Genomic DNA, 24,424 nt, shown 5'->3' with positions numbered 1-24,424 from the left:
TATCAGTCCGTGCCCATCCGTGGCAGCCCAGGCAAGGAGCGGCTGTGCTGTGGAGTGGAGGGAGGCTGCCTCTGCACTGGTTGCAGCAGGGGCTTCTCCGGGCCCACGTTCTTTTCCCCTCCTGAAGCAGGAGCCGCCCCGTGACCCCCAGGGCCAGGGCCAGCTGGACCCGGACAGTCCCTGGCAACTGCAGCACCGGGCTCAAAGCGGGGCCTGAGTCCTGGGCAGGGAGATCTGGCGGCTCTGTGTCTGTCCAGGGCCACTTACCCGAGGGACACGAGGCCCCAGGGAGGGACCAGAGGCCGAGGGACAGGCCGAGTGGGCAGCAAGGACACCTGGGTCATGCTCTCTGCACTCACCCGGCCAGCGCTCGGTGTCCAGCAGGAGTGGAGCCAAGGGCCACGTGCAGGGGCTGGGGTGCAGGCAAACACAGGCCCCGTAAACTCAGGGGACAGGGCAGGTGGTCAGGTGCTGTGAACCCCAGAGTTTCATCATCCCCTGGGGACAGAGCTGCAATTGCAGGGAAGGGGCAGCCCGCCCCAACACCCACGCTCGGCCTGGCTGTGGAAGTTTCTAGAAGCACTGTTCGAGCCACGCCTGCCAGTGGGCACCGCAGGGTCTTTCCCATCTTCACTGGGGAAGGTGACAAGGGACGCAGGGCCCAGGACACGCAGAGCCCACGGCTCCCAGCCGGAGGGGATGGGGCACCGTGGATGACTCAAAGGCTTTATTACTGAAACATGAGACTCACATCAACAACTCAACAACTGCACTGAACACACCCTGTAGCCCCCATGGGACACGGGACACACGGCCCAGCACTCCTCTCACACTCCCGGTCCCAGCAGGGGCCGGTTCCAAGGGGAGGGGGGCGCCCCTCTGCTGGAGCATGCTGGGCGGGCTGGGCGGGCCTGGGACAACTGATGACGGCCAGGCGAAAGCGCCGGGCCCACGGGCAGTCACGACCACTCCTCAGGACAGAGGATCTCCGGGCGGAGGCGGCGGGCGCTTAGGAAGGCGGGTGGTCCTCCCCGCGGATGCTGCGGTACTTCGCCATGTCCTCCGGAAACACTTTAGAGAGCTCCTGGATCAACAGGCTCTTGAATTTCTGAGAAGGAACACACGCAGGTCAGAGCAGCTGGCTGGGGACGTGACCCAGGGGCCACCCCGCCCACCCCTCGGGCCAGCAAGGAGGCCGTCACACCGGCCAAGCTCCCCTCCACTCTGGACGCGCATCCTGCCCTAATGGGGCCTTCTGGGGAAGTGCGGTCACTCGTTCTGACCCCTGAATGCCCACACCGAGAGCAGGGCTCACACAGCCAGGGATACATGCTGAGCCGAGGGGGACAGAGCGTCCTGGTCACTTGGGGAATGTCTGGCTCACCCAGGCAAGCCCAGCTTCTCGTTCAACAGCAACGGAACCCCAAAGGGGCCAACAAGTCACCAAGATGGCACAGAGTGAGAGTCAACATCTCCCCCTGCCCTCCTGAGTGCCCTGCTCACCCCCACATCTCTTCCTGAGGGTCTTGGCTGACCCCCACACCCCCTGCCCGCCCTCCTGAGGCCCGGCTGACCCCACAACTCCCCCTGCCCTCCTGGGGGCCCGGCTGACCCCCTACACCTCACAGCCACGAGCACACCCAGGACAGACACGTGTCCTAGCTCTGGAGCTGCAGCCAGGGCACTGGACACAGGACGGAAAAAGAACACCAGCTGTGCCCCCAGGGAAGACCGGGCTGAGGAGGGCAGGCCCAGAGGCCGGGGAGGGACAAGATAAACCCCCAGGACAGTCCCTTAGCATGGCTCAGTGCCAGCCAGAGGGATCAGGGAGGGCGCGAGGCCTCGGGACTCCAAAGACCAGGACAGAGGAGGATGGAAGGATAGGGCCGGAAGCCACCCGAACCCTGGCCACAGCAGCAGGAGTGAGTGCTCAGGCCTCACCAGCGTGGGCACAAGGACAGCAGGACGGGACAACCCAGGCTCCTCGGCCAGAGAGCTGGGGGAGGGCAGGAAACGTGCCCAGGAGGGATTGGGGAGGAGCAGAGCCCTGAGGCAATGGGCCAGGCCCCGCCCTGTCCCCCACACCCACTCCCCCCAACCCCGAGCCCCTGACTTGGTGCTCCGCTGGAAACGATGAAACCACATGGAAGCACAGGCCCCGGCGACACAGGCTGGCCCCCTCACAGGCACTCGCCCTCCCCACCCGGGGCCCCGCCAGCCCTTCTGTCCGGCTACCTTCATGGTGTCGATCTTGCCCTTGACCTGTTCGTTCTTCGCCAGCGCCCGTTCCAGGCACTCTTTGGTGTAGAGCTGGGGGTTCCGGCCCTGGTCGATGTACCTGCAGACGGGAAACGCCCCCATTAACAGAGGCAAACCCCATGGCCCGCAGGGACCCGGAGATGAGGATTGCAGCATGCAGCACTCCTACACGGAGACCCTACGGCCAGTGCTCCCTCCAACACACACCCCGCTGAGCCAGGCAGCCCGGCATGACCACCAAGAGGCACAGCCCGCGTGGGGTCCCCTGGGAAACCCTCAGGAGCAGCCCTGGCTGCAGGGGAAAAGGAGAGGAACCCGGGGGGAGCCCCGAGCCAGGTTATCACACAGGTGCCCTTACTAAACCACACAGGGAACAAGTTGAACACGTCCCCCAAGGATTTCTGATCCCCAGTATGTCCCCTGCGGCTGTCTGCAACTCCACCCTGCCGCGGCCCAGAGCCTCACCTCAGCGACAGAGGCCCTGCAGCCTGAAACCCAACTTTATTATCTTCAATCATCAGTGGAACTGAATTATTGATGAAGACACAAAAGCACCACCCCACACTCCATCCCATTGATTTTTTTCCTACAGAAGCAGAAAACACACCATCACTTTGGATGAAAGACCCTATTAAGTTACTATTAATGACACCAAAACTGGCTTTTAATGATGACAAACAGCGAGTAAATCACAAATTCTAGGGAATTCTACTCTGACGGCTTTGAAACGATGGGAAGAAGAAAAATCATGACTAATTATGAACCAAATCCCGGCTATTTATTTTAAAAAGAAAAAAAAGTAGCACTGTAGCACTGTCCTCCCACTGTTCATCGATTTGCTCGAGCGGGCACCAGAAACATCTCACAACAAATCGTAAGACTTGTTGTTACTGTGCTTGGCATATTCAGTAAGTCACGGGTAGCTTGCCAGGCTTTGCCATGCGGGCAAGATACTCTCGGTAGCTTGCCGGGCTCTCTGAGAGGGGCGGAGGAATCGAACCCAGGTCGGTCTTGTTGGCCATGTGCAAGGCAAATGCCTTACCCGCTTTGCTATCGCTCCAAGCCAAAAAGAAAAAAGTAGAAAAGCAAAATGCAAACGGAGTGACTGCTGCCAGCGCTCAGGGCAGGGACGGCCCAAGCAAACCCCCTGCCTGCCGCTGGGCTGGCTCCGGTGCCTCCGCCTACCCCAGGCTCCGCGTCATATATGCAGGACCTGCTCCCCACGCCTCACCCTGAACCATCCCTCCCGCTCAGTCCAGGCCAGGGCCCCCTTCCCACCAGCCTCACAGGAGGGGGCTGAGGGCCGCCCAGCAGTGGGCCACGGCAGGGCTGGAGACCTTGTGGGAGCGGCTGCTGGTCCTGTTCAAGGAAACGAGGATCCACACTTGGCACTAGAACGAATAAGCACAAGACTCCAGCCAGCGGGAGAGAACAGGGGGTCGGAAGCTGCCTGCCTGTGTCGCACACGGATGGGGGGGAGGGGACGATCCTGGCACCTCTTATGGTCCCCCAAGCCCCACCAAGAGCAGAGTCAGGAGTAAACCCTGAGCACTGCTGGGTGTGCCCGAAAGAAAAACATATACTGGCCTGCCCCTGCTGACCAGGCCTGCCCCACAGCCCAGGAGGAAACAAACGATGCCCAGGATGAACCAACTTGACACTAGCTCCCGGCTCCCGACGCTGACCAGCTGTCAGGGCCTTCCAAGGTGAGGACCAGACCTGAGCTGTCACACAGAGCAGGCAGAAGGGGCATCCTGAGGAACTAGCCTCCTCCCACAGCCAGTCTGGGGCATGACACTTTCCGAGTCCTTTCTGGCCGTGACTTTATTGACAGACAGCCCAGGAGAGACACCGTAACTCTCCAGGAGAACTGGGAAGGCCCACAGCAAGTGTCCGCTGGGCCAGTGTCTCACACCTGAGATCCCTTTCCTGTTACAGAGCAAGACCCAGGGCGGAGACACCCCTGCCCTGTCCCACCCACCCCCACCCCCCAGCTGACCCTGAGGCAGGACCCAGCACTTACTCAAACACCTCTAAAGGCACAGTGATGTCATTGAGCTGCTGTCTGCATTTGTCGATGTCCTGCAAGCCAGTGACGATGAAATTCCTGGGAGACAGGCGAAAACGGGGCGGCCGTTAACCGGGAGATGAGGCTATCCCTCCCCACGGCGCAAGTGAATGAGCCCCCACCCCCAGCCCCGCTGCCCTGCACAGGGTGGAACGTGGGATGCGTTTAAGCCTGCAGCCCTACGGAACTGTGCGTTTGCGTTCTGCCCCTCTCGGGGGCCTCTGCCGTGAAAGGCCACTGCAAAATGCACATTTTATCTGCAAGTAACAAAACCCTGCATTCCTCCGCGTCTGGGCTCTGCAGGGCCACGCTGGGGGGGGGGGGGGGGGAAGGACCCGGCCCACGTGCCCGGGAGAGGCCCCCATGCCACCCCCCAGCGGGGCCCACCAGACCCGGGCCAGGGCCCGAGGGGAGAGGGGGCAGCGCCGGCGGGCAGGGGGCGTGCAGGCGAGCGGAGGTCGCCCCGACCCGGCCGAGGCCCAGCCCGACCCCCCGGTCCAGCTCGACCCCGGCCCAGCCCGACCCCGGCCCAGCCCGACGCCGGCCCCGGTCTGACCGACTCCCGGTCCAGCCCGACTCCCGGCTCAGCCCGAACCCCGGCCTGGCTCTGCCCGACCCCCGACCCCGGCCCAGTCCGGTCCCCGGCCCGGCTCACACCGACCCCCGGCCGCGGCCCGACCCCGGCCCGGCCCCGGCCCGACCCCGGCCCGGCCCCGGCCCCGGCCCACCCCCGGCCCCACCGCCCCCGCCGGCCGAGCCGCGCGCTCACAGCTTCTGGTTGAGCCCCGCCTGGCTGCTGGGCTGGAAGTCGCTGACGATGATGCCGAGCTGCCGGATATTCTCCACGAACTTCTCCAGGTGCTCCTCGAGGTGGTCGAACTTCTCCGCCATGGCCGCGCAGCCCCCGCCGCGCTCCGCCCCGGCGCCTCCGGCTTCCGCACGGCCCGCGCGACTTCCGCTTCCGCCCTGGATGGGCGGGGCCAGTGGGGGGCGGAGCCCGCGGCGGGCGGGTGGGCGGGCGGGCGGGCCGGCTTTGGTGGGCGGGGCTTGTTGCAGAGGGCGTGGCCAGGTTCGGGGGCGGGGCTTCCCGCCGTCGCTAGGCCCCGCCCCGCGCTCCCTGCAACCCAGCTGGGCGGGACAAGCCATGGGAGTCTTGTCTCTGCGTGCTGGGGGCGTCCTGGGAGCCCCCCAGCTGGGCGAGGCTGCCTACGGCTCCTCCTGAGTCCTGGCCTCCCCCGGTCCTCGGCTTTACTTTACCCCGGAGAGGCAGCTCGGGCCCGGGGCCCACCACAGCTTCTCCAGAGGGAAGGGCTGAGTGCCAGGCCAGGAGGGTCAGCGGGACATCAGTGTCCGGCTGGGGCCTCTTAGGCTCCTCACCGTGCTGCAGCTTCATACACGGCACAGGCAAAACCCCTGGGGGTGGCCAGAAGAGCCCAATAAAGGCAGCCCCCCACAGCGGGGAGCCCTCATGTAATGAGCACCCACCTCCTCAGACTCTTACTCACAGCCCCCCAACCCCATTCCCCGTCCCACCCTCCCTGCTCCTCTTCCCAGGTCCCTTCCCAGGCAGGGTCCCCACCTGCTTGTGCCAAATGTAGTAAAGCAGCACCCTGGAACGGCTCTGCCCACCCCCAACCCATCATCACAGAGCTCCCAGTAAAGCCCCTCACTGATCTCAGGGAAATTAACCCTCCCCCCCCCCCAGGGCAGCAGTACAGTGGGCAGGCATTTTCCTTGCACGGCCAATGCAGGATCAATCCCAGTGGCTCATAAGGTCCCCTGAGCCCACCAGGAATGATTTCCAAGCACCACTGGGTATGACCCAAACACAAAAAACAAAACAAACAAAAGAAGAAAATTCCCTCCTGTGTTGAAGAAACTTTCCTGCCTGTTCCAGCACTATGCCGGGCTCCACCTGCATTTCCCCAGACTACACTGACTTCAGTCTTATGAGTGTCACGATGCTTACCTTCTAAACTTCTCCTGTTTCCGGTGTTCTCTAAGGCCTTTTCCAGCTGTGACCAGAATGAGCAGCCAGAAAGAAGAGAGGCTTGTCAGAGGTACAGACTCAGGACAAAAGCTGTACAGAATAAATGGGCCTGGAAAGTCACTGTTCCCTCACTGAATAAAGATTCCTCCTCCAGGCCGAAGCACTGGGACAGTGGGGAGGGCGTTTGCCTTGCATGCACCAGCCTGGGTTCCATCCCTGGCATCCCATCGGGTCCCGTGACCACCACCAGGAGTAACTCCTGAGTGCAGGACCAGGAGTAACCCCTGAGCACTGCCAGATGTGGCACCCAAAAAGCAAAATAAAAAGTTTTTTAATTCCTCCTCACACCTTAATGGCAAAGGGCTTGACAAAAGGAGGGGAACAATGATTGTGGATTCACCGGGATGTGAAGTTAACAGCCCGCAGTTCTATCAGAAAGGGAGAAATAGACGTGAAAGGAATTAAACTTTGTCATTTGTTGAATACCATTAGTTTGTCCTTGCTCCTCCCGCAGGGTGTTTAGGTTTATTGAGTTACTCCCACAGCAGTGCTCCTAAGGCACACCCAATTCCATCAGGCACTCCTAATCCTGTATTGCTTTTCTCTTTATGTCCTTCACCTGGTTTAGCAATGGCCTTTTTATATAGATACAGGAAGACAGCTAATGCTATGCTTTTGTAACATGGGAGTTAATTGACTCCAAATAATATTTACTCCTGGGCATCCATCATATTTACTTGACTTAAGCCTCAGTTGCCCTTAATTCCTAACACCCCCCAAAGTAGGGACAGATAGATAAAGGAACGAGGAGGCAAGGGATAAGGGTGGACCCAGGGCAAGCTGTAAGCTACCCTGACATCGGAAAGGAACATGCTAAGAGCCGTAAAAAATATAATAAGTCAAGAACACAACATGGACAAACCCTGTCACGATCCAAAAAGAAGTAACTGAATAAGGACCCTGCTGTAGTTAGGAAAGACTAACCTGGACTGAGAACTGTAGTCTGGGATATATAACAAGATGTCCCCAGGAAGAGACACCCTTTAAGTTTACTATCTCACTTACTGTGTTCATACAAAATGCTAAGAGATATTGTAAGAAGTAAATTCACTATGATTGTTTAAGTGGATTACTAGCTGAGGAAAGGAGAAAGCAACACACCCTGGATGGAACCCACCCTTGAGAGGATCTCCTAGTAATCTGGAGTGCTGAACCCTCAGATGAGATTTTGTCCTTGAGTTAATCTCCTAGAACTTCCCCCCCCCCTACCAAGGAGGGGCTTTATCTCTGTTTGTTGCTATAACAGTGTTCGACCCCACCTATGTGTACCCCACCCGTCATGATTTCTATATAACTATGCTGTATGGAAAAATAACTAGGCAGAAGGAGATATAACTATGCAGTAAGAGAAGAAATAACTATACTGTAGGAGATGAAGCTATAAGGAGGGAGGGGGAGAAAATAACTATGGTGGAAGAGAGGAGAAAGAGTAGGAGGAAGCAACTATGCTGCAGGAGAATGAAGCTGTAAGAGAGAAGAGAGAGAAATTAATGGCCCGACCAACAGCCAGTCTACCTCCCCATTCTTTTATCTATCTGTCACCATCAACCGACCTGGGGAAGCGACTCTCGGCCACTCACCACATGCGTCCTGTGCACCCACGCTCTTTGAACTCACAGTCATTCATTCAGAAAACTTAAAGATACTTTACTGGGTGGCCGCTGCCTCAGAGCTTATAGAAAAGCCAGGTATGAGCCGGCGGTGACGGGGCAACTGCAGTCTCATGGGAAGGGGAGCGGTACCGGCTCGTCCTTCATGCCCTACCGAGGTCACGAGTTGCCCCCCACGAGTGGCTCTCTGGCATAGCCACAACACCAGACGCACATAAACCAATCTCGTAATTATCTGGCTCTTTGCAGAAATTCAAAATCGCGCGGCTCCTACCGCAGCCACGCGACATTATATGATTCTCATAACCAGCTATAGAAAACAAAGTATTTCACAATGCCTTCTCAGCAATTCTGATTGTTGTGGGTGGGGGTGGGGGGAATTCTAAACAATAATGGTGCATCTTTTGTTGAAATAATGAATGTAATCAATGTAGAAAAGAGTTAAGTGGAAATCATCTCCCTCACAGGCATTGGGAGGGGTATGGGGGGGTATATTGGGGTTCTTGGTAGTGAAAAATGAGTATTGGTGAAGGGAGAGGTGTTTGATCATTGTATGACCGAGATTTAAACCTCAAAGCTTAGTAGCTTTTCCCACAGTGATTCAATAAATAAATATAAGAAGAAAAAAATAAATAAAATTATGGAGAAAAAATACCTTACTGAAGATAGACTTTCTGATCAAGTAGAGAAGGGAATAGGAAAAATGGAAGCCCAAATAGTTCCATCGAAAGCAACACAATAGGATTAAAGAGCAGCCATGGGAAATAAAAAGCACAAAATAAGTGAAAGACAAGCCCAGGGAGATGCTCAAACAGCTGAATGTAAAGTCCACACGCAGGAGGCCAGGTCCATCTCTGGCACGACATTGCCCCCCAGCACCACTGAAAGTGACCCCAGAGCATGGAGCCAGAACTAGCCCTTGAGCACCACTGGGCACCAACCAAAAACTAAAACAAAACAAAGAGAAAGACAAGTTGTTGATCACAACAACTAAGACAACTTGTTGATCACAATAATTGTAAATAGATAAAACTACTTGCTTCAAAGAGAAACTCAGACTGTCAGTATTATGTTGTTTTCGTCTAGGGATGTGCTTTTTAGGGTACACCCAAAACAGAGAGGTTCAAATAGCAGAACAGGGTAGACAAGAAAGTGGCCAGAACATGCATAATTAAAAATTGATAGAAATGTAAAACTTTCTTAATAATATAGGAACCTGACGTAATAATAGTATAAGCATCTAACCACATACAAAAATCTCATACAAAATTGACAGTTTGTGAGAAAAATGTTCAAAATCCACAATAACAAATTTGAATTTCTCTATCAGAAAATAATAAACAAACAAAGAGAACAACAACAAAAACACATGATGAAGAATTAGGAAGCTCTGTACAGTACGACAACTCACATGATCTGTGAGAATGTGGGCCCTGAAGAACAGTTTGCCCCCGCCCATGAAGGGATATCTCCTCACACTGGTTGTCACCAGGTCACCGGGGAGCTCCAGCAAGCTCTGGGCTTTGTCACACAGACGGATTTCTGACCTCGAAGTAATTGAAAACCAAAATGCACTCTTAAATAATTCATGGCTGGACATACATCTGATTTGTATGGGCAAGACCCACTTTCTATCTGTCATCCCTGAGTAATAACGAATAGCCCTCCCTTTCACCCACTATCAAAGGCAACTCGGCAGGGCTGAGACGTTAGACGCTCATTCTAGTTAAAGGGGAAAGTGGGATCTGCTTGGCACTGAGTGACAAGCGCTGTTTATCCAACTTCTGCTTCGCTTTTAAAGTGACTCTTTGAGGGGAAAATAGCCTGCAAATAATAAGCTAAGGTTTCAACTCAAAAAGCCTGAGCGATAGTGCAGGGTAGAGTGCTTGCCTTGCATGTAGCCAACCCAGGGTCAATTCCCAGCATTAGATATGGTCCCACGACCCCCATCAGGAGTGACCCCTTAGCACAGACCCAGAAGTATAGCCCTGAGCACCACCAAGTGGGACCCCCAAAAAATCATTTGAAAAAGAAAAAAGCGCAAGAGACAAATCACAAAATACATAGAGAAGGAGCGAAAAGACAGCAATGGTGAATGTGAAAACAGCTTGTTCACACACACACACTCTTTTACTAGAAGCAAAAAGGAAGAACAGCAAAGAAAATTTTGTTTTTGAGGCTGTGAACCAAATTCACCAATTTGGGGTATCCATGGTAGGGGGCACGGGGGCGTGCAGGCTCAGATATTGTCAGTGAGTGAGGGGGTAAAATTCAGAGACTAAGTAACAGCTTCTGCGATGAGGCTTTTCAGGTTTCTCCTTGGTGTGGCCTCTTGCACCAGATCATGGAGCCCGGCCCTGGAGAAGCAGTGGACACTGATGTCCCTCTCGTGTCCAGGCTCAGGATATGTGGTGTCCCTGCCTCCATGACCTGGCACATGGACATCCCAGGGAGGGACATGGATTCCCCCATCCTTATGTCCAGGTTATTGGGAGTCAGAAGTCACATATTGAAAGAGTCATTTTAGGGACATACAACCTGTCACCCACCCCAGTGGAGAAATACTGGGCTTTTCCTGAGGGCTGCCTTGGTAGTTGCTATCATTAAATCTCTGACATTACCTGATCCATAAAACATAAACAGACATGGTCAAATTTAACCTATTTCAAGAATTTAAAAAAAAAATCCTGTGAAAACTAAGAATAGAAATTTTCTGGCCCTAATGCAGGATGGAGGCATGAGGCTTGGTGCTGAATGGGCAGAAGCTCTTCCTCAGACTCAGGCGCGACTGGACTCCCAAGGTAGCCGGGCCCAAGGCAGTGTGGGAGCGCGGCCGCCTGGCTGCACCCAAGGCCCCCACCCTCGCCTCCATCTGCACTAAGCCTCCAAGTGCCCCGGCAGCGGAAAATTCCTGCTTTGTGTCTTAGCTTCCCAGCTCCATTGGGGACATTTAGAGGACGAGCTTCAAAGGCAGCCCAGCCTGAGCCCCAGGAAGGGCGGACCAACTCCATCCGTGCTCTGTGTGTGTGGCTGGGGATGGTCCCGCAGGTAGGACACACGCCTGGCACGCTCCCACCAGCGCTCAGTTCCTGGCACCACCTGGTCCCCCCAAGCATCATCGGGTATCACCCTCCATCACTTGAAGGGCCCTGGCATTGTGGGGGTAGCCGGCATCCCCAGCACCCCAGTGCCCCAGCAGCTCTGCACCCTCAGGTTCTTGCCCTGCACAGATGGCTGCGTGGACCAAGAATCCCCCATGAGGATTGCCTCTCCCGAGCACCACAGGGGAACTCCTAAATCAGGAAAAGGGACAGGGACACAGACCAAGAGAGGAACCGTGTGCTGCCCAGTCCTGAACCTTCCCATTGGGCAGCCCCAACAGTGTCTGGCTTGTGAACGGGAGGGGCCAGGAGAGCTTCTGGAGCCTGGACTGGGTGCCCCATGATCTGGGCCCCGCTGCTCAGGCAGGGACCTTCGTTTCCAGTTCCTAGTGTCTGGGGATAGTCTCGGGGTTCCTGGGCTTGATCCCTGCCTGCTGCACACATGGGGACCTCCATTGGCAGGTCCCACATGTCCCTTTTCAGATGAGATCACCTGCTGTATTGCACTCGGCCCTGATGAGCTCAGTTCAACCTGGCTGCATCTCCAAAGACTTCATTCACCTCCTGCACAAGTCACGTCCCAAGTGCCTGAGGGTGGGACCCAGCCAATCCCCGGGACACAGTTCCACTCATGACTTTCCTGTGCGCAGCGCTGCCCACCCCACTTGGCTGACCCCGACCCATGGGGACTGTTTTCAGTGCCAGAAACTGAGCAGGGAGCATCTCGAAACCAGCTCCTTCGTGTTTGCAGTTGGGATTCTCATCAGCGCCAGTTCTCAGCTCCATGACCTTGTCACCCCCCAACACCCCCCACCATCCCCCCACCCCACCCCTACCTCGCCTGCCAGTGCCAAGTGAAAACAGAAAAGCAAGATTTCGCAGGCTGGCATGGGACCCTCTGGAGCACAGCCCTGAGGTCCATCACGTTCACAGGGGTCTAAAGTGTCTCCATCACTCCTGCTCTCGCTCAGAGTGATTGCCCTGTGAACTGTCCTTCTCTTCCGACTGTCACCAACAGCGTATCAGACCCACTGGAAACTGCACTGAAAGACCCAGCCCTGTCCTCTCCAAACGGCTAAACGGTGGCTGTTCTCTCTTTCCTGAGCATCCGAAATATGAAATAGCGTTGATTTTGGCAGCAGGAAGTCGCTTGGCCTTCAACACGGCGCTCTCCAGTGCTGATGCAATGAGGCTGGAAAATCCCAGCGAGTCAGCGGCCGCTCGCGCTGGGCTGCGGAGCGTGGCTGCCTCTCGACCTTGTCCCCTGGTTTTGCCTCTGATGTAGCCATGACCTGCCACGGGGAAATTTACTCACGTCTAATCCTCGGTGACCTTGGCCTCTGGAGGCGGGTCCTTCTCCCCATGTGCTTGCTGCTCCCCCGGAAGCACCATGGGCCCTAAGTAACACTCAGAGTGGCTTTTGTTCATGTATTCTAATTTTGCCTGAGAACTAGATTCAGTTTATGTTTTCGGTGTTTTTTTTTTAAATGAAGTTATCCTGCCCACAGGGCAAACTAGCTGGTTGTGCTCTGCTCTGTGTAGGTTCGGGGACTTGAGCTGTTCAGCCGCCGGGGAAGACTGACCTGGCTGGGAGGATGATGAAGACAGCGATGATGGGGAGGACGGTCATGGTACCATAATGGTGGTGAGGAGGATGAGGAGGATGAGGATGGTGAGGATGGTGACAGCAATAATGCAGGATGGGGAGGATGGTGATGGTACCACGATGGTGGTGAGGAGGATGGTGAGGATGAGGAGGAGGACAGTGACAGCAATGATGGCGATGGTGATGACGATGGCGACAGGGACAGTGATAATGAGGATGGCAGGATGAGCAGATGCCATGTCCATTTTGTCCTTGTCACTTCAGCCTCCTGCTTACTTCCCAACAGCCCTGGCCCTGAGTAATGCTGTTCCCTGAAATCTGAGTTTGCTGGCACTTGCCGTTGAGGACAGATGCAGGAAGTGGGGAGTATGCCCCTCCCAATAGTGAGGAGTCAGAGGGTCCAGAAAGCAACGTCTGGCCTTGCAGAAAATTGTGGTACCCATCACTGGGACACCTGCTCCTGGACCAAAAACAAAAAGTAAAAAAACAGGTAATTGGGACTCTATCCAAGAGCATCTGGGATAAGCAACCAGGAAACAGCTTTTGCTAGAAAATTAAGCAAAATCCTATTAAAATGGTTCACTATGGAGCAAGGAAGCTGAGAGGGGATGTGATCAGGCTTGAACAGACATGGTTATGAATGCCCAGAACCAAGCACTCCCCACGCTTCCGAAGGAACTTCGTTGTGTCACCCAGGTGCTCTGAGAAGCAGACCCCAAGGCAGGATCAAACATGAAAGTTTCTTTTTTTTCGCTTTTTGGGTCGTACCTGGCAATGCACAGGGGTTATTCCTGGTTCTGCACTCAGGAATCATTCCTGGCAGTGCTGAGGGACCATATGGGATGCCGGGAATTGAACCCAGGTTGGCCACATGCAAGGCAAATGCCCTCCCCGCTGTGCTATCGCTCCAGCCCCCATGCAAGTTATTTTTAAGAGAAATCTCTCTGAGCCAGGATGGGAGCGGACTGGGAGAGACTGGGATGTCATGCAAGTCAGGATGCAGCTCAGGGGACCAGAGAAGTGATACAGCAGCTGTCCCCTGTCTTGCACACTGCCAACCCGGGTTCAATCCTCAGACCACATATGGATCCCCAAGCACCACCAGGACGGGTCCCTGAGCACTGAGCCAGGAGTCATCCCTGAGCACTACTTACTTTGAGTTTGGCGTGGTCTCACCCATGCCAAGAAAATGAGAGAAAAAAAGAAAGGGAAGGGAAAGAGAGAAAGGGAGGGGAGAGGAGGGGAGAGAAGAGGAGAGAATGGGGGAGGTGGGAGGGGAGGATGCAGTTCTGGCTCCCAGAAAGGGAGAGGGAGAAGCGAGGGAGAGAGGAAGTCGGGCAGGAGGGGTCTTTGATTAGAAGCGCCTTGGACTGCGCTGAAGTCACGGCCGGAGTTTGGGGAGACCATACAGGGTCCTCACTGGTCACACTGCTTCGGGCCTTGAGGGGTAAACCAGTGCTATGGCTCCCAGCCCCCCTCTGCCATTGGCCACAGGCAGCCTGTGAGAGCAAAGTCTGTAGTGGACTTCAGGGCGCAGCCCTAGGCCATGCTCAGTGCCTTCCCTGCAGTGAGGTGTGTCTGCACAGGCCCCGCCGCAGGACAGACCATGAGCATAACTGCCGTCGCAATGGCCACTTGCAAATAGCCTGCTCGGTGCCAAGCGCTGCACTACCCAGCCTGGAGACACTGAGTGTGAGTCCCAGAGCAGCCCCCAGCCTAGAGGATAGTCCCCATTTCCCCCATTTCTTAGGGGATAGCTGAAGCGTAGAACACTGCCTGCCAAGACATCATGGGTGCAGAGTGACCTGGGACCCACGTCTGCCAGGCTTCCGAGCTCGTGCTCTCACCTCAACAAGCAAACAGAATGGCACGTGTTTTACTATAAGAAATGCTGAATTCGCTCGGCCTGTTTAGCCAAAAACGTGCATGTGTCAGGACCTAAGTCAATGCTGCTTGCTGTTTTGCATAACTGTTAAGAGACCTTTGAGATTTTGGTGGCCCCAGATAGTACTTCTGGGTCCTCTGGGTGGCCTAAAAATAAGGCTCTGCCAGCCCATAAGGGACAAGTTCCCGCAGCTTGTTCATAGATGAGTTTATCCACCCTGAGTGCAGTGCTGATGGTTCTCTGATCCGAGAAATGAAGGCATGTGTCTCTAAGTGCTGGAAACTCTGGGGACAGCCACTGGAACGTGGAAAGCATTTAACAAGTGTGGTCCTTTCCTCCTGGGCTACAATACAGACAAAAATGAAGTTTTCTCCTGCCACCCGCTGACTTTCTGGCTGCCCCACCTGAACCCTGTCCAGGCTTCCGAGATGTTCAGCGCAAGGCTCAGGGATTTATTGGGGGCAGGGGAGGGGCTCCAGGGGCCCCTCTGGTGGTCTCAACCCACAGTGGACAGTTCAGCACAAGGGCCTGAGGACCAGATACCTCTTGGGTCTGTGTTGCCGGGGAAACTCAGGACAGTGCGGCAGTGCTGGTGATTCTGGGGAAACCACATGGTTCTGGGGATAGAAACTAGGTCATGCCCAACCTGGATGAGCCCTCACCACTGTCCTCTCTCCTCCCCTCAGGGATCCACCCCTGCATCACCCTGCTCAGACGTTCACGGACCCACCTGGTTTCAATAGCCCAATTCCGTGTAGGGGGTAGGCGAGGACGTGGGATGCAGAGGCTGCTGGTGAGGGTGGGAGACACCCCCAGGAGTGTGGCAGATGCAGACGGCAGAAGCTCTTCCTGCAGGAAGCAAACCTCGGCACCCCCTCCCCTCTCAGAGTTTTCAGTCCTAATCAGCATCTAATCCCACCCCCAGGGAGATGAGACCGCTGCCCTCAGTGGGGACCTTGGTATCCCTGCTCTCTTCCCACACCCTGGACATCCTTCCCTAGACTCCACCCCTTCCCTGGGGAAGCCCACTCAGCCACTTCCATGAGGTCCTCACTTTCTGCCTGAAGAGGAAGTGGGTGAGCAGGGCGTTTGCAGGGTGGGCGCCTCCGTAGGCAGACGCTGCAGTGAGGACGCCTTGAGTCTCAGTAGAACCCTCTGCCTCCTTCCCTTGTCAAAGCCTGGACCAAGCCCTCCCTGAGACCCGCACACTAAAAAGTGTGCACAGAAGGGATGTGCACCGGATCTGAGCTGGGAATTCACCTGGTCAGGTAACTCTACCCGCACACTGCCCACTCACTCCTTCTAACTGGACTTCAACCCGAAGTGGCCGTTTAGTAGAACTTCCAGAGATGATAAAGATGTTCTAGAACCATGCTATCCAATATGGCAGCTACTGGACACTTGAGCCGTGCCTAGTGCCCCTGAATTTTTCATTGTATCTTAATAATTTATTTAAAACTAAAATAGCCTGGTACCACCCGTCGCTTCTATATAAGACATTTGAGCCTTGGAAGCTGGAGGACCCATGACATAGAAGAACACATGGACTGGAGTGACCAAAGAAGCAGACAGGCCCCACCATGCAACTTCAGAACTGTTGGGAAATGGGAAGAGCAGTGTTTGGGGTCTCTGGGGTGTGTGGTGTTGTGATCATAGCAGGTGGGTCGGCCACATTGGGGTGAGCAGTGCTGAGAGTACGTGTGACACCTCACATTGTTGTGAGAATTAACAAACAGGTGAGACGCTCAGAGAGCCATGTTCACCGCGGAAGCAAACCGTCAAGAAACTTGGGGTCTCTTCATGAAGCATCTCACCTTTGGCACCAACTGATCACGTGGGCAGGAACATGGCTCCCCATGTCCCTGTGTGTGATCACCTGTCCCTGGTGCATGTCATACACTCAGTAGCACCACTGGCTGTGTCATGTCAGTGTGGCCATCCGGAAAGCCCCATGTCCAGCTCCAGCACAGAGATGAGCATCCATCCTTCCATTCCCCATGACAAGCATGGGGAGGCTGTCTGGGCAGGTACACAATGAGCGGCTAATTGGCTTCTCCACCCCAAGGCATGGGCGGTTGACACGTGGCTGAGGCTTCCCTGGGAGGGTCAGACCCCCATGGCATGGCCCCTGATCGCCAAGCAAGGTCACTGCATGCACAGCCTGGCCCTCCCGGGGTCACCGCTCCCCAGCACTGATCGAGAGACTGACTCTGAGTCCCAGCCTGGCATGGGGCTGGCCGGGATGACTCATGCGCTCAGCACTTGGCAGCCAACACCTTCAGCATCAGTCTCATTCGTTTCTCTATATTTAATGCCTGTCCCAAAGGTTACTGAGGCTGAGTGCTCGATGGGTACAGGGTGTGAGGGCCCTGGCCAACCTGCCTTGGACCCTCGCTCCACAATCACTCCCCCTAATTGGGAGCCAGGCAGGAAAACATTTTGCAAGGTCCTGAGTGTGGGTTTCCTCTGTGTTTGGGGCTAAGGGGAGGCCGGGCTGGGATGTCGTGTAGGTTTCAGCGTACACCTGAGGCCTGGGAGGCTCCAGGGAAACAGAACCCATGGGCATCAGCTTGTCCATCTGTGGAGGCTGAGATGCTCCAGGGTCTGCGTCTACTTGCTAGAGGCCCAGCGGGCTATGCAAACCAGCCTGTGTCTGAAGGCTTGAGAATGAATCAGGGGAGGCAGGGGTGCTAGTACTGAGACAAGCCCAGAGGCCCAGGAATCAGAAGGGCTGAAGGTCCCCCAGCAGAAGCGGGATGTCTTAACTCAGCCGAGAAAACACCCCTTCCTCTGCCTCATTCTTTCAAGCAGCCACGGATGGGGTAGTGCCCTCTGTATTGCCTTTCCTCAGTTTGCCAATTCAGCTGCTGATCTCCTCTGTGAACACATCTCCAGATAAACCTAGAAATTACGTGTCAGCAGCTAACCTGGCATCCCAGGAAACACAAGATCCGTCATCATGGGTAGAGAGTCACAGACACAGAATCCTTTAGTATAAGCATAAAAGTCCTCTTTTTTTCCCCTTTATTTTATTTTATTTTATTTTTTTTTTACAGTTGTAGATTTACAATTTTTTGTGCTTTGGTTTCAATTATACAATGATCAGATACCCATCCCTCCACCAGTGCCCATTTTCCACCACAATGGATAATATCCCTCCCACCCCCATCCCCCCATCCCCCCTGTCTCTGTGGCAGGGCAATGCCCTGTGTTCTCTCTCTCCTTTTGGGTGTTGTGGTCTGCAAAAGAGGCATTGAGTGGCAAACATGTTCAGTCCATAGTCTACTTTCGACATGCATCTCCCCTCCTGGGAGGATCCTCCAAACATCCTTTATTTGGTGCTCCCTTCTCTATCTGAACTGCCCTTTCCTCTAGGATACCCGGCTGGCCTCTAAGTTATGGAGTAATCCTCCTGGTGCTGATCTCAGCTATTCTTGGGTATTAATCTCATACTTTGTTACTTTATATCCCCCAGATGAATGCAATCTTTCTATGTCTATCCCTCTCTTTCTGACTCATTTCGCTTAGCATGATACTTTCCATATTGTACCACTTGTATGTAAATTTCATGACTTCATCTTTTCTAAGAGCTACATAGTACTCCATTGTGTAGATGTACCAAAGTTTCTTTAACCAGTCATCTGTTCTTGGGCATTCAGGTTTCTTCCAGTTTCTGGCTATTGTAAAGAGTGCTGCAATGAACAAACAAGTGCAGATGTCACTTCGACTATACATTTTTGCCTCTCTGGGATATATTCCCAGGAGTGGTATTGCTGGGTCAAATGGGAGCTCAATTTCTAATTTTTTGAGAATCGTCCATACTGTTTTCCAAAAGGGCTGAACCAGTGGACATTCCCACCAACAGTGAAGGAGTGTCCCTTTCTCGCCACATCCACACCAGCATCGGTTGCTTTTGCTCTTTTGAATGTGGGCCAGTCTCTGAGGTGTGAGATGGTATCTCATTGTGGTTTTGATCTGCATCTCCCTGGTGATTAATGATGTAGAGCATTTTCTCATGTGCTTTTTTGCCACTCAGATTTCTTCTTTGAGAAAGTTTCTGTTCATTTCATTGCCCCATTTTTGGATGGGGTTGGATGTTTTCTTCTTGTGGAGTTTAACCAGTATTTTGTATATCCTGGATATCAACCCCTTGTCAGATGTGTATTCGGTGAATATCCTTTCCCATTCTGTAGACTGTCTTTGTATTTTGGTCACTGTTTCTTTGGAGGTGCAGAAGCTTCTTAGTTTAAGATAGTCCCATTTATCTATCTCTGTTTTCACTTGCTCGGCCAGTGGCGTGGCATCTTTGAAGATACCATTAGCTTCAATGTCATGGAGGGTTTTGCCAACTTTATCTTCAATGTACCTTATGGTTTCTGGTCTGATGTTGAGGTCTTTAATACATTTTGATCTTACTTTTGTACATGGTGTTAGGCAGAGTTCTGAGCCTATTTTTTTGCATGTAGCCATCCAGTGATGCCAACACAATTTATTAAAGAGGCTTTCCTTACTCCACTTCACATTACTTGCACCTTTATCAAAGATTAGATGAGCATATGATTGAGGGGAGATGTCAGTGTATTCAACCCTGTTCCATTGGTCTGCAGTTCTGCCTTTGTTCCAGTACCATGCTGTTTTAATTATTACTGCTTTGTAGTACAGTTTGAAGTTCAGGAGGTTGATTCCTCCCATTTTCTTTTTCCCAAGAATTGCTTTAGCTATTCGTGGGGGCTTATTGTTCCATATAAATTTCAGGAGTGTTTGCTCCATTTCTTTGAAGAATGTCATGGGTATCCTTATAGGGATTGCATTGAATTTATACAATGCTTTCGGTAGTATTGCCATTTTGACAATGTTAAGTCTCCCGACCCATGAGCAGGGGATATCTTTCCATTTCCTCATGTCCTCTTTTATTTCCTGAAGTAGCGTTTTGTAGTTTTCTTTGTACAGGTCCTTTACTTCCTTAGTTAAGCTGATTCCTAGGTACTTGATTTTCTGGGGCACAATTGTGAATGGGATTGTTTTTTTCATGTTGCTTTCTTCTCTCTCACTGTTTGCGTATAGGAAAGCCATGGACTTTTGGGTATTGATTTTATAACCTGCAACTTTACTATACGAGTCTATTGTTTTTAGGAGTTTTTTGGTGGAAGTTATTGGGTTCTCTAAGTAGAGTATCATATCATCTGCGAATAGTGAGAGCTTGATTTCTTCCTTTCCTACCTGAATGCCCTTAATATCTTTTTCCTGCCTAATCGCTATTGCAAGTACTTCCAGTACTATATTGAACAGCAGTGGAGAGAGTGGGCATCCCTGTCTCGTCCCTGATCTTAGAGGGAAGGCTCTCAGTTTTTCCCCATTGAGGATGATGCTTGCTGTAGGCTTGTGGTAGATGGCTTTAATTATGTTGAGGAAGGTCCCCTCTATACCCATTTTGGCTAGGGTTTTCATCATAAAGGGGTGCTGGATCTTATCAAATGCTTTCTCTGCATCTATTGATATGATCATATGCTTTTTATCTTTTCTTTCGTTGATATGGTGGATTATGTTGATTGATTTCCGAATGTTAAACCATCCTTGCATCCCTGGGATGAATCCTACTTGGTCATGGTGTATGATCTTTTTGATGAGTAGTTGGATTCTATTTGCTAGTAGTTTGTTGAGGATCTTTGCATCTGTGTTCATCAGGGATATTGGCCTGTAATTCTCTTTCTTTGTGGTATCTCTGTCTGCTTTTGGTATCAGTGTGATATTTGCTTCGTAGAAACTGTTCGGAAGTGTTTTTGATATTTCAATTTCGTGGAAAAGCTTAAAGAGCATTGGGAGTAAGTCCTCTTTAAAGATTTGGAAGAATTCACTAGTGAATCCATCCGGGCCAAAAAGTCCTCTTTTTTTTTTGGCAAGGAAAGAATGACATTGTGGGAGGCTGGGGCAATGTGTCTGGAATCTCCTTCCCTTTTCACTTGCCTTCAGAGCAGGTGGAGTCTGAGCAGTAGCACCTGCTTGGAGGAGGATGTCCAAGCCACAGGTCACACCTGTGGACATGTACACCCCGGAACCCCAGAAATGTGGCAGGGCCAGAGGGTTTCTGACAAAGAGGCTGGGATCCAGCGAGATCCAGCGCAGGAGAACTAACGAGGCAGTGAACGAGGACACAGACCTGCCTCCCCAGGGGAAGCTCAGGGACAGAGGGGCAGTGTGCCCATGTGGACGTCCACAGGCAACACTAGAGTGACCCACAAGAGATTTCTTTTTATTTATTTTTTAATAGTTGTTTTTTGATAATTTGTTATGTTCAATATTCCAATCCCACCCCAATCCCACCACCACTGCACTTCCCCACCACCATTCTTTCCAATTTTCCCAATCTCCCCTGAAGCCTGCCCTTATAGCATGCCCTGAATAATTTATTTTATATTGCTTGTTATAAATAAATTTTCTAAAAGTGATTAAAAAAAAACTGTAGAGTTTGAGATGACCGCACGGCCGCAAATGAGGCTGCATGCTCCAGGAATTCAAAAATCTTTGAATGGGGCAATACAGCTGGAGTTAAATTTTACTAGATTCTGACATGGGGTGCCTGTACGACCCAGCCTGTCATGGGTCCAGAGCATCTCTGCAATGTGTCAGTCTCTTTCGAGATTTGTGTGTGAATCTCTGGATCATGGCCGGTACTACAGATATTTACATTTCATGTTTATGCTACTGGTATAAGCTATCTTGAGGCTTGAAATACTACTTACTGAAATTGGGTTGAGTTCTGAAACTGAATTTTTTTATTTAGAAGTAAAATAAGTCAGTGTCACCTAGAAAATTATACTACAATATAAATGTTCTAGAAATTACATATATCTGTCTCAGTCCAAAAGATATTGATGTAACACTGTCTTGCAATTGCTTGTGATTTTGGCAGTCCCAGTTCTGGATGTGGGGCCATCACTGTCCCAGTCCCACCACTGGGACCCAGAAGGTAGAACCTTGCTAGCAGATCAACCTGGACCCTCTGGGCAAGAGCATCAGCTCTGGGCAAGATCTGTGTCCTAAAAGCAGGTCAGGGAACAAATACAGTGACCTCTCAGTAACCTGCATTCAAACCAGAATGCTCAAAAGGAGAGGGAAAGAGAGAGAGAAAGAAGCGTCTGCCATAGGGGCAGGCCGGGGGTATAGGGGTGGGGGAGAGAGGGAAACTGGGGGCATTGGTTGTGTGAAATGTACGCTGGTGGAGGGATGGGTGTTGGAACATTGTGTGACTGAAATCCAGCCATGGACAGCTTTGGAATGGTATATCTCAGGGTGATTAAAATTTTTTTTAATTGCTTGCAATTTTGAAATTAGGAAATTAATATTTTAAGGGTTAAAAGTCTAAACATTCTATAAAATAATATTGAATGTAAATCAGGAAGATAACTGAATACAAGGAAAGTAAGATGTTTGTTTATCATAAAGAAAGGCATAAAATAATAATTATATATTGTTTTTATGTAAAATGCTGAAGGAAAAATTCTGTCTCAGGGTAAAACTTATTTCTGAGGTGAAATGAAAAAAGACACGAGAGGGAGTGTTGGAAAAAGCAAGGAAAGGACCATTTAACCTTCAAACAAAACTCCTGGGATGAAAGCGCGGACCTTATCCCTGTCCTTGAAGTTATGAGGCTAATCAGCCTTTGAAGTGTAAACAGCCGGCAGGAACCGAAACACGTCCCTACAGATGCTGGGGAGGGGCACAGACTCCTACAGATACTGGGGAGAGGCACAGCCGAGAGAAGCTCCCTGGGCTGGGGGTGCTCCCTGGGAACCGGGCTTCCAAAGAATACACTGTGAATGGTGATTTGAAAGAGTGAAAGGAAATGATTCTACAAAAATGAGCAAGCAGAGTAGAAAAAAAAGAAAGACCTGTTTTCCGCATAAGAAAAGATGGAGATTGCACCTGTATGTTCATTGCAGCATTGTTCACAGTAGCCAGAATTTGGAAACAACCCGAGTGCCCGAGAACAGATGATTGGTTAAGGGAACTATGGTACATCTACACAATGGTATATTATACAGCTGTTAGAAAAAAAATAAGTCATGAAATTTGCTTATAAATGGATGGACATGGAGAGTATCATGTGAAGTGAGTGAGAAGAAGAGGGACAGACATAAAATGACTGCACTCATTTGTGGGATAGTTAAAAAAAAAAGCAGAGTATGAGACTAACACCAAAGGACAATAGAAACAAGGCCAGGATGAATGGTCCATGGTTGGAAGCCTGCCTCAAGGGCTGGCTGGGAGGGCAGTCAGAATAGAGTGGAATAGAGAAGAGACCATTATGACAATGATGGTTCAATGGGATTGCTCTGGAATGGGAGATGTATGCTGAAAGTGGGTAAAGGACCAAACATGATGCCTTTCAGGGTCTGTATTGCAAACCATAATACCCCAAATGAGAGAGAGAAATAGAGAGAGAAGAGAGAGAGAGAGAGAGAGAGAGAGAGAGAGAGAGAGAGAGAGAGAAGGAAAGTCCCTGCCATAGAAGCAGGCTGGGGAGGGGGTGGCAGGAGGAATGCAGGGGACATTGGTAGTGTGAAATGGACTCTGGTGGAGGGATGGGCATTGGAACATTGTATGACGGAAACCAAATCACAAGAGCCTTGTAATGACTGTATGTCATGGTGATTCAATTTTTAAAAAATTTAAAAATTAGGGGCTGAAGCGATAGCACAGTGGGTAGGGTGTTTGCCTTGCACACGGCCAACCCAGGTCAATTCCCAACATCCCATATGGTCCCCTGAGCACTGCCAGGAGGAATTCCTGAGTGCAGACCCAGGAGTAACCCCTGAGCACTGCCAGTGTGACCCAAAAAAAGCTAAAAAAGTTTTAAAATTATAAGAAAAGAAGGACTGGAGTGATAGCACAGCGGTAGAGCGTTTGCGTGCAGCCAGCCTGGCCAAGCCAGGTTCTATTCCTCTGCCCCTCTTGGAGAGCCTGGCAAGCTATGAGAGAGTATTCAATATGCTAAACACAGTAACAAGTCTCACAATGGAGATGTTACTGGGCCCGCTCGAGCAAATCGATGAACAACGGGAAGACAGTGTTGTTTTTAAGAAAAGAAAAGAAAAAATAGAGGAATGGGTTTCTTTTGAATGATTAAAGGGGAAACAAAACAATTTCTCAAAAGCAGAAGAAAGATAGGGAGCCACCAAGGAGTGGAAGGCGTGGGTAACAGAGTTCTGAGGCACCTCAGAAAAAGGGATTTATGTGCTTAAACTAATTAAAATCAAATAAACGGTAATAAGATTTTTTAAAGCTAAATTCTAATGTCATCATTGACATGTGTAAAACCAACTCTCAATAATAGAAGTGCAAATTATTCTTAAGCCTGATAAGCTTTTAAAAAACGCAGTGTAAATGGTTTAGTCTGCCTAGAAATCAAAAACATTAATTGGAATAATTTTGGATCAATGCGACTATTCAATTTTTTAAGCAAATCTAGTTTGGATATAAAAAGAAATACTTCATTTCCAACATGTTAATATTGCTCATCAAATCTTTGTCACTTTGTTAAATGGGTAATTAAGTATTTTTAAACATCATCTATACATTTTATATTTATTAATACTTATGTCAAAACATCCTAACAATAATTACAAAAAGAGGGGGCCGAAGAGATAGCATGGAGAGTAAGTCACTTTCCTTGCATGGGGCCAACTTGGGCTTGACTCCAGGCATCCCCTTTGGCCCCCAAGCCTGTCAGGAGTGATTCCTAAACATAGAGTCAGGAATAATCCCTTAGCACAGCTAGGTATGGCCCAACCACAAACCGAAAAAATTCTAAAGAGAAATAAAGTCTTTGGAAGACTTTATTAATT

General features: G+C 51.5%; 1 protein-coding gene across 1 annotated transcript; it reads right to left on the bottom strand.

The window, feature by feature from the left end:
• Positions 1-756: 756 nt before the first annotated feature.
• On the bottom strand, positions 757-5,284 carry MED10 (mediator complex subunit 10). Its single transcript, XM_056109080.1, has 4 exons — positions 5,097-5,284; positions 4,283-4,366; positions 2,236-2,338; positions 757-1,108 (listed from the first exon to the last, which is right to left on the bottom strand). The coding sequence occupies exons 1-4, from the start codon at positions 5,216-5,218 to the stop codon at positions 1,010-1,012; spliced, it is 408 nt and encodes a 135-aa protein (XP_055965055.1). The 5' UTR covers positions 5,219-5,284; the 3' UTR covers positions 757-1,009.
• Positions 5,285-24,424: the final 19,140 nt, after the last annotated feature.

Source organism: Sorex fumeus, unplaced genomic scaffold (assembly GCF_029834395.1).
Source record: "Sorex fumeus unplaced genomic scaffold, SorFum_2.1 ptg000264l, whole genome shotgun sequence".
Lineage (NCBI taxonomy): Eukaryota > Metazoa > Chordata > Mammalia > Eulipotyphla > Soricidae > Sorex > Sorex fumeus.
The sequence above is the reverse complement of the archived record's forward strand: the minus strand, read 5'-3'. Positions and strand labels throughout refer to the sequence as shown.

Bases quoted from the DNA above. Each gene is read 5' to 3' on its own strand.
- MED10 (XM_056109080.1), bottom strand. From the start codon at position 5,218: ATGGCGGAGAAGTTCGACCACCTCGAGGAGCACCTGGAGAAGTTCGTG. The intron at 4,367-5,096 runs GTGAGCGCGCGG...CCTGTCTCCCAG, and splicing joins GCGGGGCTCAACCAGAAGCT to GAATTTCATCGTCACTGGCT. The intron at 1,109-2,235 runs GTAGCCGGACAG...GTTCCTTCTCAG, and splicing joins GCAAGATCGACACCATGAAG to AAATTCAAGAGCCTGTTGAT.